Below are 13,695 nucleotides of genomic sequence, written 5' to 3'. Positions count from 1 at the left end.
CATCTCAAGTTGGTTTTTGCTGCCAGCTCCCAAGTGTCGATGCGCTGTCACTTTAACTCGAGAGATTTTTCCTCCCATGTAACGCTAGAGCCAGCTGAAAATTAGACCATGAAAAGAAAGTCCCATCTATGAAAATTGCTGTTCTCTCTGGCGCTCCTCGAGAAGTGGCTGTAATCGCGCTGTTTGTTATACTCGCGAGAGAAGAGCACCGGCAAGTAGTGAAGAAAAGCTTCTATAAAGTACCTATATGGATTGGCAAGCCGGCTAAGAGTTATCCGCCTCTTTTTTAACCACTTTCTATTTGCGCTGGATATTCCGAAGGGCTTTAATAGAGATTTACAGCTTAACGAAAGACAATGGCGATGCGGGAAGTTTCGATGTAACGGAGAGAGTGCTCGATTCACAAGGAATTAGAGAGGTGGCTATATACATCAGCTATACCGTTGACGTGATACGAATAAATATCTGATTCCTCCGCGTGAATCTGTCCACGTAATAGGCTATCTCGCTCGTATAAAACAACCAATTATTACGCTGGAAATTACTTGGGTGCAGTAGACGAAATGCGCGTCGAAGAAAGAGAGGCGAGATAATGGAAAATCGCTGATACGAATTTTTACCGATACTGATAAAACCTATTTCCCGTTTAACAAAAGAATTTCCTAAACGTCGATATTGCGTGGGCCACCATACAACGCGGGGGAATACATATATATATATATATATATATATATATTTTCGATCGTATTACGTCATCCACCGGGAAAGATATGACTCAATTTAACGGATCAGCGAGATAAGATAAGGTAATTCTCGGGAATATGCAGTACGTACAACCGAACAGGTATTCATTGTTCGATAAACTCGAAAACATTTCTTTTCAGGCAAACTCTTCGGGGGAAACACGTCGTATCCGTTAACGTTAATAATTTACCTGGAAAGCTTCTGTACAACATAGATGTTCGACTTGTATGTAGCATAGTGCCGCCTTACACTTGATATTTCAACTGCCTCTAAAACTATGTCAAACACTGACGTAGCTCGTAATAATACTAAACGAAAGAAAAATCTATATTTGCACTTTTGATTTAGTACAATTCTGTAAACGCGTTGAATAACCGCAGTGTTATCAAACGCTGCGAATCTTTCATATTCATCTCTGCTACATGATAATTTTAGTTTATATTTCATGCAGGTCTTTCTTTAAATCGATATTTTTTTGCAACACGTATTTTCAATAATGCGAAAAACGAGAGTTTACGCTAGAAACACGTTTATGTGCCATAGGTGCACGGTTCGTCTACCTGGAGTATCTATATAGATACCCCAGGTATGCACCCGATAGAAAAATGGTCGTGCCGCGTCCAGCCTACCTGTCCGTTCACCGTAATTCACAGTGACTGTCAGGGGCGTCCGCAGGATTTTTTTTCAGGGAAGGGAAGGGGGAGGGGGGGGGGCAAAAGTTTATTCGATATTGTTTTTAAAATTCATATTCATTATATTTTCAAATTCTGGGAGGGTGCAAATGTACTGGCTTGCATACCCTGCAGTTGCCGCCCTGCCGACTGTGAATTCATGAATATCATTGCACGTGGTACATAATTAGTTAGTTGGCTCGAAAATTCTCTTCGACTTGTTTACTCCTAACAAAAATAATGACTATATATTCAGCATCATTCACATCGGAATTTCTGTGAGTGAGGAATTATGGAAGAGGAAGGAATAGCGCGTAGGTGTTAAAAAACGCGCCTGGATGAGAATGGAAGAAAAAATGTTCAAACGTAATCTGTAGTCGAAATAGACGGTTTCACTCGGTAAAACGTGAGGAAAAATTCACTTTGGGTGAATTCATTCATCCTTGATCCTTTGATATTGAAGGTTGGGGTGGAACAATCCTGAGGGACAAAGGCCAGAAGAGCCTTTCGTCCTGACTCGAGCATGTGCCTGGCGTGGTGTAATCACCGCTTTTAAAGTACTAATGGCGGAAACGACTTTAGGGCCAGAAAAGAGATGCTCTTTTGTAAACGATTTTTTACCTCAAAGGAATACTTCATTTATAATCCGTACTGCAATCCTTTTTGCAATTTTAATGCGGAGCACTTTGGAAAATTTTCGTCTATCTCAATTGCCCCATTTTTATATATACGTCCACCTCCCCCAGCAAACGACGATTTTCCATTATTTTTCTTTCGCGTGATATTTGCTTTATATAGGGTTTGATGAAAAAAAGGCAAACAAATATTTTGCTTTGTTTTATAATATTTAGGTTAAAAAACCAGAACTCCGGAACATTAAACCGTAGCCGCAGCAACTGTTCCCACAAAGTTCATCGTTTCGCGTAAAACGGACGATACGAACTGGTCGTGAAACCATCCAGGTAAACTCTTTTGAGAATCTTGCCGAGCCTTGGTGATTTCTTCTCGAGTCATCGGCTTCACGCTAGCACGCGCCAAGAAATTCAATCTAGCGAGAAGCAAATATTTTTTCTTCATTGAGGATGCTATCGTTATTTACCAGTTTCATCACTTTCTTTTAATTCTATTTTTATTGGCTGATGAAACAGTTGATATAAGGAAATATAGCAAATTTTCTAGTGATACGAGTAAAAGATCAATTTTTTTGCAAGAAAATGCTTTGCAATCTTTATGGATAAGAACTCTTGACTTCAGCGATGAATAAACGATGAATGGAAATTAAGTTTTTCCTCTTTTCCTCGTTGAAAAGCATAAAAGATAAAGTTCCGGGGATTTCCAGATGTCGATTAAACATCAAACTAATTGGCCAAATAGCCTTGGCCAGTAAATTCGTTTACAATCAATACCTACACATTATAACAAATTTTCATTTTGATAAGAGATTATGTAATTGTGCTCTACAGTTATCGATAATTTCTTCGCTTCGGTAAATCCAAAACAATACTCAATTTCTCAGCTATAACTGTTAATATTTGATCTTTTTTATACTGCATACCATAAATTTTCTGCAAATCAAATATATTTTCAAGGCTGTTGGCATTAAATTATCATACTATTCGAAGAATTATTAAATATAATCTCAAATATGTACGCGTGTAACTATCCTAACGAAGTCTATCGAGCAGAAAATAAGAAACAGAGTGGGAAAATTTAACCTATAAAGAAATTATTTATGATTCAAACAAGTTAATCATTCTGGATTTTTTTTCCCTAGAAATCGTTACAAGCTTGCCTTCATACAGAGTACTGACCGTGTTCTGTGACAGCTGCGATAAAATATTGCATAGTTAATACCTTGTTCGAAAAACATTAAAAATTAATGAATAGCAACAAAAATATGCGCTATGAAGTGTGAGCTTGTACAGGACTATCATCGTGCTTCACAGAGAAAACACTTGGAACGCTAACAGATTTCTGATTAAAGTATGCGTAATTTGATTTAAGGAAATGTCTCGGCGTAGGAAATATTTGGGGTTGACAGCAGAAAATCTCCATGAGGATATTGAGTCGACGGTTAATTTCCGCAATAGGCAACGTAATAAAATCACTGAAATGTCCTTCGTGTTTATAATTAGTCATCAATCGATGTTATTGCAACAAGGATAAGAATATTTTGTTTCATCTCTCACCCACTGCAACAGTATAAATATTTACAATCGCAATAAGCTACCTGTCTAATGTTTTCCATTTCTTCTAAACACGAGCATATAGAAATAATTGTATAGGATATCAATAATAACAATCGATACGATATTGCTTCATTAGTTTAGATATCGCAAAGTGCGTCACGAATGACTCATTTAAAATTTATTCGTTTATCGTACTAAAAAAATTAGCATAAATTATCGACGATAACATGCGTATATAGTTATGAGCGATGATGGAACGGATATAAGGCACTCGAGAGAGGAAGAGAGTAAAGAGGAAAATGAGCAAATTAATAATGCTGACCTTGTCAAGATATCGGAAGCCATGATCCTCAGCTACCTGCTTGGCAACCCCTGGTCCTCCTTGGATATGCGCGACCCACTGATTGGTGTAAGCTGCAGTCCGAGCACCGAGAGTAATCAGCATCGCGATCGCAAGTCCTAAAATCCGTTTGGTACACATAATGTCGCGTTTCCGGTAGCCCGAATGGCTCCAGCTTCGCCCGCACCACTATTATCCACCAGAATCACTAACACAAGCTCACCAAAGCACCACCTCACAGACACCAATCACAAAAGTGTCGGTAGCCGATCTATGCGGCTGCCCACAATGAGCTTTGACTGTCCGGTGGTTGGAATACCGGTGGCCTTGGGTGTTTTTCCAGCAAGGAATGACGGAGTGTCGTACCTGCGGAAAGACCACCGCTCTAACTGAACCGCCAGCGGCGTATGTCACTCGTTATGTACCCTCCACAATTTCAGTCGTTGCTTCCTCGTCGGCGTCATTCGTCACTGGCTGACGTTGTACCGATATACAGCTGATTTCACTACCACTTTTCAGAGCGCGCGGCTGCGAAAAAGCGAGTAGTGGGGGGTCAATCGGCAAGCGCGTGCTTCGCAATTGACAGATAAAAGTCCCCGCCGATTAATGTATAGCGCATCGCGTAATCTTCGAATCAGCGCGAGGAGGAACCCTTGTCATAGGAATTAATTGAATTTTCGAGAAAAGGAGAGGGGGAGCGAGAGGGAGGAAGAGGAGTTATTGTGGTAGGACGCGAGGAATCGAAAGGTATCGGAAGACCGAGATAATGGGTTACACAGGGACAAACCAGGTTCACAGTGACCTTTTATCCTTGGGCAGTAATTGGAACGAGGTTAGGCTGGGTTCGAGTTAGACTGTCCATTCTCGGACTCTGACCGAGGACGTTTCTTCTTCGGTAACCGTCAGTTTTCTCAGTGGCACGTGATCGGACAACATAGCAGCCTCGAACAAGAGCTACCGCTTCGGATCAATGACGTTGGCAATTGATCCGGACTTTTTCAAGCGGAACGCGAGATTTCCTGGTCTTCCTGGCTCTCTTCTCGGTTTGCCCTTCGAAGGTACTTGGCGGCGAAGGAGGCTCGCGAGAGGATCGAAAGGTCAGCGGGAGGAGGGGATGGCGGGGTTGAGAATTCCCCGAGAGGGATAATTGCTTACCCCCCGACGTTAAATGAAAGCTCCGTCCCAAGGGAGCGAGGAGTCTCGTTGGAAGTGGTGGGCCTGCAGCAGCGTTGAACGGTTCGATGTATCAGGCATCGATCCGCACCTTCTGGCACGTCCGTTTGGCGATTCGAGGTCGCCGCGTCGCATTTAGATCGGCCGTCGCGTCTTTCGCGGCCTCGAAAGGGGTCTGAAGGTCAGCCACGTACGGTAGAGGTCGATTCACGGTCGCTCGCGCAACTTGGGCCACCTTTGTCGAGACTCTCGTTGTTCCTTTCCACGTTGCGCATCAGCTTCTCATCAGCGGTCCATGCACTCGCAAAGGCTTCTCGAGCCAGCCATTCGTCGCCGGCTCGAGCTCCTCCGGAAAATCCCGCTCGATCACGTCATCAGAAATCCCATGTCTTTATTTCCATCGGCAACCACCACGCCACGCCTCGCCACGCCACGCCACGCCACGCCACGCCACGCCACGCCACCCGACTCTTCTCTCCTCTTCCGCTCTGCTGGCTCCGCTCCTCGTGCTCCTGCGCTCCTTCCGCGCCTGCTGCTTTTGCTTCCGATTCTCCTTTCGCAGCCTCCTTTCCTTCCCGAATCCTTTGTCACGGCCCCTACGATCTGAAATTTGTTTCTTTCAGTTTACGTCGGTTAAAGCGTCGCTGTATGCCTGCAGCTAACAGCTCCACAGAGAACTTAATTTTCCTTTTTCCACCTTTCGGTCCACCTCCCCCCTCGCCCTCCTAAAATTGGCAAACGCAAAACTCCAAAGGAATCGATCAATAGCCCGTGTGTGTACCCCGAAAGAAATTTCCTGCTCTCTTCGGCCTCAAAGTGTACGGAAAATATTTCTCCCGCCCCGTCTCAGTCTTTATAATTCAGCGACCATTTCTCTCTCGCTGAAATTGGCTACTTTATGTCTTTTAATGCGGGTAATATTTGGTATGCGATATCTGGCCATTGGTATGTAAGACCGCATCGTGACTCCCGGAGAATTCTGGCGGAAGGAAGATTGAAGACTGTACGAGAGAGTTGAGAGTATCGGTCATTTCCCATTTTTGTCACGCGCAAAGATTCTTCGATGAATCAGCTTCCGGAAGCAGTAATTCGCCATCTGACGTGCCAATAATCACCAGGCTTCGCCATAGAAATCTTTCACCGCGTTTTTCGTGGTTATAACGAACCGTCAAAGTTTCGTCTTTCACCGTTTCCCTGGTTACTGCGATCAGAGCTGTTTTATGATTCGAGAGTTTACGGTTCTGCTTTTAAGAGTGAGTTGACGCGTCGTTGGGAAATCCAAAGTGTTGATAGCGGTGACATCGAGATAGGCAGGGTTACTTTGCTGGGAAAACTAAATCCAGTGGATGTGTAGTACACTGGACCTTTTCCCAGATATGGCCCTTGAGCGAGGAAAGTGAATTAAAGTTAAGCTTTCACTTCGCTGACCCGCGCAGCACCAATCTGGTCTACCTTTTAATTTTCAGACAAAGGGGAAAATCTATTAGGTACAGTCTCCATTCAACGCCGTCTACCTTCCTGAAACGGATATGGACCTCCGGCGCAACCGCTGCTAAATGGAAACGAATGGTTTACAATTTTTTTTGTCTTCACCCTGCAACTTTTGTAACATGGTAGAGTTTCACTTTGTTTGGAGCAAATAAATGGAAAAAATAGTACGAGCTATACCGTTCCTTCATTATTTACCGTATTCCTCTAAAAATTCAATTATTCGTTTATGCATGTTTAAGGGAAAATGCGTCGCGGTAAATTCTACTATTTTTTTCATCTAAATTTCAGAGACTCTACGTAAATTTGTTAAGAGTCTGCAGCTATGAGAGGACTTGCGTATTTTATCGAGTAAGATGGCCAAGGGGGGAACAATTACAGTGAGAGAGAGAGAGAGAGAGAGAGAGAGAGAGAGAGAGAGAGAGAGAGAGAGAGAGAGAGAGAGAGAGAGAGAGAGAGGCGCTAGGCTATAACAGAGGAAAAAGAAACTGAAGGTGAATGAAACTAGGGTGAGCTTTTGTTGTGCTTATATATAACCACGGGTGTGGTACTAGGAGTTTATGCAGATTTTTAGCGCGGTTTCTTAGAGGTTAAATATAGCTTGATTAAAATTCTCAGCCTAGGGAAATACTTTTGCAGTGGTTGCGACGAGCTCGAGTTGCGTCAAGGCCCCCTCTCCAACAGGAAGCACGCGGGGTCAGGGACTACCGCGAAGTTCATTCCGTTGCGGTTCGTGCAATGAGAAAACGAGATGTGCGCCAACTACGGGTAAAACCGGCTCGATCCACTCGCTGAGACAGTTGGAGGATACACACGGAGCATAAGCCGATAATTCTCCGATCCCCAAATTATCCAAATCCAAATGGAGCTAACGGCGCGCGACTCGTAAAGCTTCGCTTTTCATTGAATCTTGCATGCAAGGCAAATGAGCTGACTCGAGTTTCCATTCAATAATTTCGCAGATCCCCCAAAGCTAATGGGGACTTAATCGCTGTAACGAAAACTCCACGAGCCAATCGACCAACTAGGAGCAGCCCCGTAAACCTAATGGCAGCAATGTTTTGGAGTAATTCCAAAGTACGAATTTATTTTTGGCTTCTAATCTTGTTTAGCGATTTTCCGCGATCGCCGAGGATCAGCCGAATCGCGTACAGCAACGACGATTTATCGAAAAGCCATTTGAACCGGAATCGACGATTACGGACCGATAAAGATGCCTGGTCGTGTAACGGGGCACGGAGCAACGAGAAAAGTAAAGTAACGCGCGTACACCTATAAAAAAAAATAGTATATACCAGCGCGAGGCCGCAAATTCCTCTGAAACTATTTTGCACAATTTTTGGCCTTCCCCCCAATACGAAATTCTTGTCAAGGTTCATCACCGAATACTTACAAAAAAAGAAGAAAACTTGGTTGGAGCGTTTAACAGCAAAAGTTTGCGCAACCGTTAACACGCGGAACAATGGAGACCGGCCTTTAAATTCGTATAAACGATTCGTAGAAAGAAATCGGGAGGAGAGTGCTGCTACTTGAATTCTGGCACCGATCCCTGTCTAGACGGTTGGATAAAAACACCGACTGCCGCTCCATTGTATACCTAAACAGTGATAATCCCCTGTGATGTAACGCGCAAAATATTAAAAGACGCGATCAATGAATTATTGGCAGAGGCTGTGAAATTTCCCAAGCTTTGTTTTCACCAAAGGATAAATCGAGCTTTCGATTGCTCGTGGAAGAGTGAAATATCGAGAGGAATTCTAAGGACAAAGCTGGTGGCAGTCTGATATTCGAGGCAAAGACCTGCACGTGGCGCACACGCCAGAAGGTCGCCACGGCAATCACGCTCGGAGAGGGACCATAACCTCGTGTAAAGCAGAAAACGAACACTCTCCAGAGACACACAGAGCTACGCTACGAAACGCCAACAAAGAGAATCTCACGACCCACTGAGAAGCTCCGTGTTTCTTCCCACCAGTTGCCACGGATTTGACAGGTTGGCGCGCCGAATTTGCCTTCAACGCACGAAGCACCAACGTACGGAACGTATACTACACAGTTTTCTACTGTCTTTATTTATAGCTGTTCGCGAATGGAAATGCGCCACAAAGAAGATAATCTCGTAGAACGCAATTGTCTGCGAGGAGAATATAACGATAGGAAAGGGGATCGGAGGTTTCGTGTGTGGCTTTTTGCGGTGGGTTTTTGAATTAATCGGTTACCCACCGTTTGGTGAAAACGTGTCACCTCGACGATCCAGATCTAGAGGAGACGAGACTCAGCGAACTCATCCCTACGACGGAGCACGGATGACTGACGGAACGGAGTTGCTCGCTAGTCGCTGCTCGCCAACCCCTCTCTCTCTCTCTCTCTCTCTCTCTCTCTCTCCCTCTCAGTTTCGTTTACTCCGCGCTGCGATCCATCCGGCTCGCTTCGCCTCGACTCGACTCAACTCGGTTTGCTTCGGTCCGGTTCTAGGTTCCATTCCATTCCATTCCATTCCGTTCCCCGACGTCGTCGTTTCTCTCGCGTGCTCTGCGTATCCCCCTGCTCCCCACCGCTACTTCCGCCCACACACCAGCTAGACTCTCTTCTCCCGTTCTCTCCTTCTCACTCGCAACACCGTGCCACCAAACCGCGTCACACTCGCGCGTTTTCCACCTCGTACGTATAAACGCCGATTCGCGCGGTTCTCTTGTACTCTCTCTCTCTCTCTCTCTCTCTCTTTCTCTCTATCTGTATATATATACACACACTATACAGTCACTATCTAGCCTCTTAGTATTGCAGCAACCGCCTGGCCAACTGCCTCCTATCTCTGTCCCTTTCTCTATCGCCAAACGAGGGGAACCCTACAATAAAAAGAGGCCATATAGGAGGGAGAGAGCGAGAAAGCGAGACGAAGAAAGCAGAGAGAAGCAAAGGACGCCAGAGAGCATTGGCAAGAATGGATAGCAATCCGAAAGGTTGCTGAGAATGCCAGAGAAAGGAGATGAGCGCTATCCTTTGCTCTTCCTATATATATAACTATCTCTATCCATCTCCACAAAAGAACTCCATTCTTCTTCCCTTTATTTCTTTCCCTCCTTCTCTCTCTCTCTCTCTTTCTCTCTCTCTCTCTCACTCATCTTCTCATATAGACCTCTCTATCCAAAAGCCCACTGAATCTTTTTTAGTGATATGGCTGATGATTTTTCAATAGCCCTTTTTTTATTCACTCTCATTTCCCATATCTCTATAGATCTTCCATGAACCTTAATTTAAGAGAATTTTTCCATCTTTCGTTCGCCAATAACAGCATATTGTTCACTTTCCTATTCTCTAACATTTTCGCATTGCAAAACTGCAGCCTGCGGTCAGCTTCTAAACTCGAACCTTCGTGCATGGACAGATCTCTTAATTCCATTATAGGAAATTGCCAAGAATCTGCTCTTTCTTACTTTGCATTTCTCCCCTGGTGATATCTCCTCTTTCCTGCAAATTTTCTGTCACGAGCGTGAAATTACTTTCTTTATTATCCCGACATAATTGGTCCGATTAACTATACTTTCACCAATATTCATGCGAAGACATAAGTGCGTGGGTGAAAGAAATAATAATTTCCTCTGCTACAATGAATGATTTGTTTAAGTTTGCGCTCGATGAGACTGGCGAGACGCATTCCAGCAGAAGGAGAGTCTCTCATTTCTTAGAAATCTAGATACGATACGGGAGATTTCTAATTTGCGAAACTCATCGCCATTGGGTATATACCTCTATACCTCATCGATAATAATCATCCTTTTATTGGTCTTATTGACCATAAAAGCGTTCTCTTCCAATAATTACGATTAGACATTTTCTAGAGCATCCTCCGTACGCTTTTCTTTATTTGTTTTCGCCATGTGTAATCATCAATCATGCGAAAGTTAAGTGTACTACTTAGCGATGTATACGTTTCCTTAAGAAAGAACCCTCTGCACCTATAATCATTTATACATCGAACACGCTCCGTTTGCATTACATACTCTCGATAAGCAAATAAACGAAGGAAACTTAGCAAACGAAGCTCTCACAGTTGTTATAATTCAATAAGTAATTCGAGAATGGAGCCGTTGCAAATCGTGATGTGTCAAGTGATTCCATTTAAGGCTTAAGGGAGAACCAATATGCAAAACGATAATGCAGATTTCAATAAAGTGGATGGACAGCTAGTATTTAGTTTGAATATCATGATCGTTGCATTTTCGGTGGGTCTCATCTCCATAGTATTCCCTTGTCATTATTCGTCTTCGTCAACAGTCGGGCTGATCGCGAGTAGCATGCCTGGATCAAGATGATATCGTAGGGGAAAAGCCCATTGTTTGTGTATGAGAAAACCGCGGTACTCCGATGAATGCATACCAATCAAGTGACCGATAACAAGAGACTGTGGCTAGGGTACTCTGCTCGATACATTCTCTTCATCGAATATCCGATGTTTGCTTGTAATTGTTACCTCTTTACTCATCAGTTCCTCTATCATCTCAGTAAATTCACATCTATGCACCAACGATGCACGATACCTAATGCTGCATTACACCCTTTCGTTATTAATCCTCATTAGACCAGAGCATATGGCACGTTGTAACGTAATAGCAAAAGTAGTAATCTTAAACTCTTATAACCTTATAATCCTTAGTTATTAGCCTTTGCTTTATTAAGACAGTTAGCTTTTTGGATTTATAACTTGAAATGACTCGTTAAAAATTTGTTAAATCTTCAGCTGCAGATATGACTGACAGAGTGGCCATTATTTGCTAATGAGCTACTCGCGTTACGACAAGGAACATATTTCTGAATTGACTGATAACAAGGAAAAAAGCTATAGGGGAGCATTTATGGTATAATCCCCTTTCTACTCCGCAATAACTATCGATCCTATGTATTTAAGAGATGTCGTTTCTAAAGTTCCATAGTCATCTTAGTCTCTCTCAACATGAGTTCATTACTCCTCGAAGCGTCTTCTACATAGTGGATTCCCTCATATACCGAGCTTCACCCTTTTAATCAGATTTTTATCGACACCAAACTTGAACTCTACAATCAATATACGTTTACATAGAAATGAATCATGCTTGCAAAACTAGATTGATTTTACAATATTATTAGTGATTAAAATTTGTTTTGTCAAGACTATAATGGTTGAGCATAATTAATTTTTCGCCTGACCTCAAATTTCAATAATATATGATTGTCACGTTTGCACTTCATTGAACTCTGTGAATAATCAATACTTAAATTGCAAAATCTCATATGGTAGTAGGTAGTAATTTTTAAAGTATTACCTACGCTTTCTGGGCCGAGTTGAAAATTGTTCTCATTGGCTTCGCTTTTACACGACTGTAAAGCCTCTCTTCATAAATTGAATAGCCGTGATGTGATATAATAGTTTTCAACCATTTTTTCTAGCTTTTCTTTTGTCGCGTTTCTGTATTGCCTTTTATCGATTTTAAATGGTAAAATTGAGATAAAATTTGACTCGTCTCTATGGCCGACTGTAAATTTTTGAGATACTCGATGCTAGCGAGAGGTACCACCTAACAGCTCGCCTCTTTTATAGAGCTGATTTATTTTCATTGATGGAACGGCTGCGTTTAACCACTCGGCGAGCAACGCGCTTCTTACAAGCTTAAAGCTGGCAACTCATATTTTTATCTAGCGATCGAAGTAAGCTACGTTGTTTCGCACACTTAATAGTAGTCGCATGCCTACACGTGTACACTGCATGAAACACGTGTTTATAAAATAAATTATTACAACGAGGATGCCACAGTGACACTGTGTTTTATAATCAACGATTGTAATGATAAATTAACTAAAACCCAAAACAGTGCTAACCTCTTTTGAGTGCCTTCTTAGCTAATTTTATATTCTACCAGGGACGGCAAAATGCGTTTATTTTTAGAACGCTGCTAGCAATCAGAAGTTTATTTCTGTTTTATAAAAACGAGGTGCTTATGGAGGGAGGAAAAATTCTTTATTTTTATCGGCATGCAATTGATTGTGAGTTGAAATCGATTTATAATTACTGACGAGTAATTTATCGCAAATTAAAATTATTTTTCCCAGTTTTTTCTTCGTTCAATTTTGAATCTACACCTGTCAATCTTTATTCAACAGCCAATTCTGATGGTACTGCTGGAGAGTATTTCATATGTATATTTATAAAATGCATTTATGTGAAAGCTATAGTGGAAATGTTTCTATTTGTGTCAATAAAGTAAAAGATTATTTAGTTTTTTGGTTGATCTCGTCATCGGTGGACTCAGCAGTTAGTAATTATTAATGCAGGAACAAATAGGTGGTAACCAGAAGCCGTATTGGACACCTGTACTTCCCAAACCTGCCCTTATAACTATTGGTCCTTAAGGGATTTGCTTTGCCCGAGGCAGCAGGACACTGCTTTCACGGTTATCGAGGACTTCCAAATATTACTGATGCACGATCAATACTCAAACGATATTCAATTACGGCTAGAATTTATCCCATTTTCTTCAATAACCGTTGTGACCCATTGAAAATGCAATCGCATGATCAGAATGAAATGAGTATTATCAAATTAGCAGACAAACAAACATTTTCGTTGTATTGATTTTTGTCGGTTTCATTGATACTTAAATATCCACTTGCTAATCTTGTTTTAGCACTATTAAAAGTTTGACTAATTAACTGATTTGATCGGTGAACATATTTATGAGTGAGTACATATTTAACAATCTAAGCGTGACGATTCATATATAGATGCGTTTCGCGAGGGGTACACGGCATTTCGAAATAACCCGTAATTACAACTTTGGTACTGTTGTTACAGCATAAGCAGGTTTCAAACTGCGAAACTCTATGGATTATGTAGAAGCCAGACTTGCAGAATAAAATTTTACGCCAATTAACTGCTAGACGTCCAATATTAATATTAACATTTTAAAATGCTAACTATACCACGTAAATTTATATCAGTCATATAAACTAACGTTTATAATTATACTAAATTATCATGTGCATTTAAAAGTTAATAAATGGTATTTTCCTATTATACTATGGGATATGCAAATGAAGTGGATGTGGTAGTTCA

At 42.0% G+C, this 13,695-nt stretch overlaps 1 protein-coding gene across 4 annotated transcripts in view; it reads right to left on the bottom strand.

Annotated features, from left to right (window-relative positions):
- The window catches only part of LOC136774581 (furin-like protease 1), a 104,026-nt gene extending 95,120 nt beyond the window's left edge, over positions 1-8,906 (bottom strand). For 3 of the 4 annotated variants that reach the window (XM_066728987.1, XM_066728985.1, XM_066728988.1), the window contains exons 1-2: positions 8,829-8,906; positions 3,927-5,720 (exon numbers count right to left, since the gene is read on the bottom strand). In XM_066728987.1, the coding sequence (XP_066585084.1) occupies positions 3,927-4,085 (159 nt within the window). In that variant the 5' untranslated portion in view covers positions 4,086-5,720; positions 8,829-8,906. Of the gene's footprint in view, positions 1-3,926; positions 5,721-7,998; positions 8,039-8,828 lie in introns of those variants that run through there. The other variant, XM_066728986.1, reaches the window with a different exon arrangement.
- Between the last annotated feature and the right edge of the window lie 4,789 nt (positions 8,907-13,695).

This window comes from Prorops nasuta, unplaced genomic scaffold (assembly GCF_024137725.1).
Source record: "Prorops nasuta isolate Cenicafe-Biocafe unplaced genomic scaffold, Cenicafe_Pnas_1.2 PNAS00006, whole genome shotgun sequence".
NCBI lineage: Eukaryota > Metazoa > Arthropoda > Insecta > Hymenoptera > Bethylidae > Prorops > Prorops nasuta.
The sequence above is the reverse complement of the archived record's forward strand: the minus strand, read 5'-3'. Positions and strand labels throughout refer to the sequence as shown.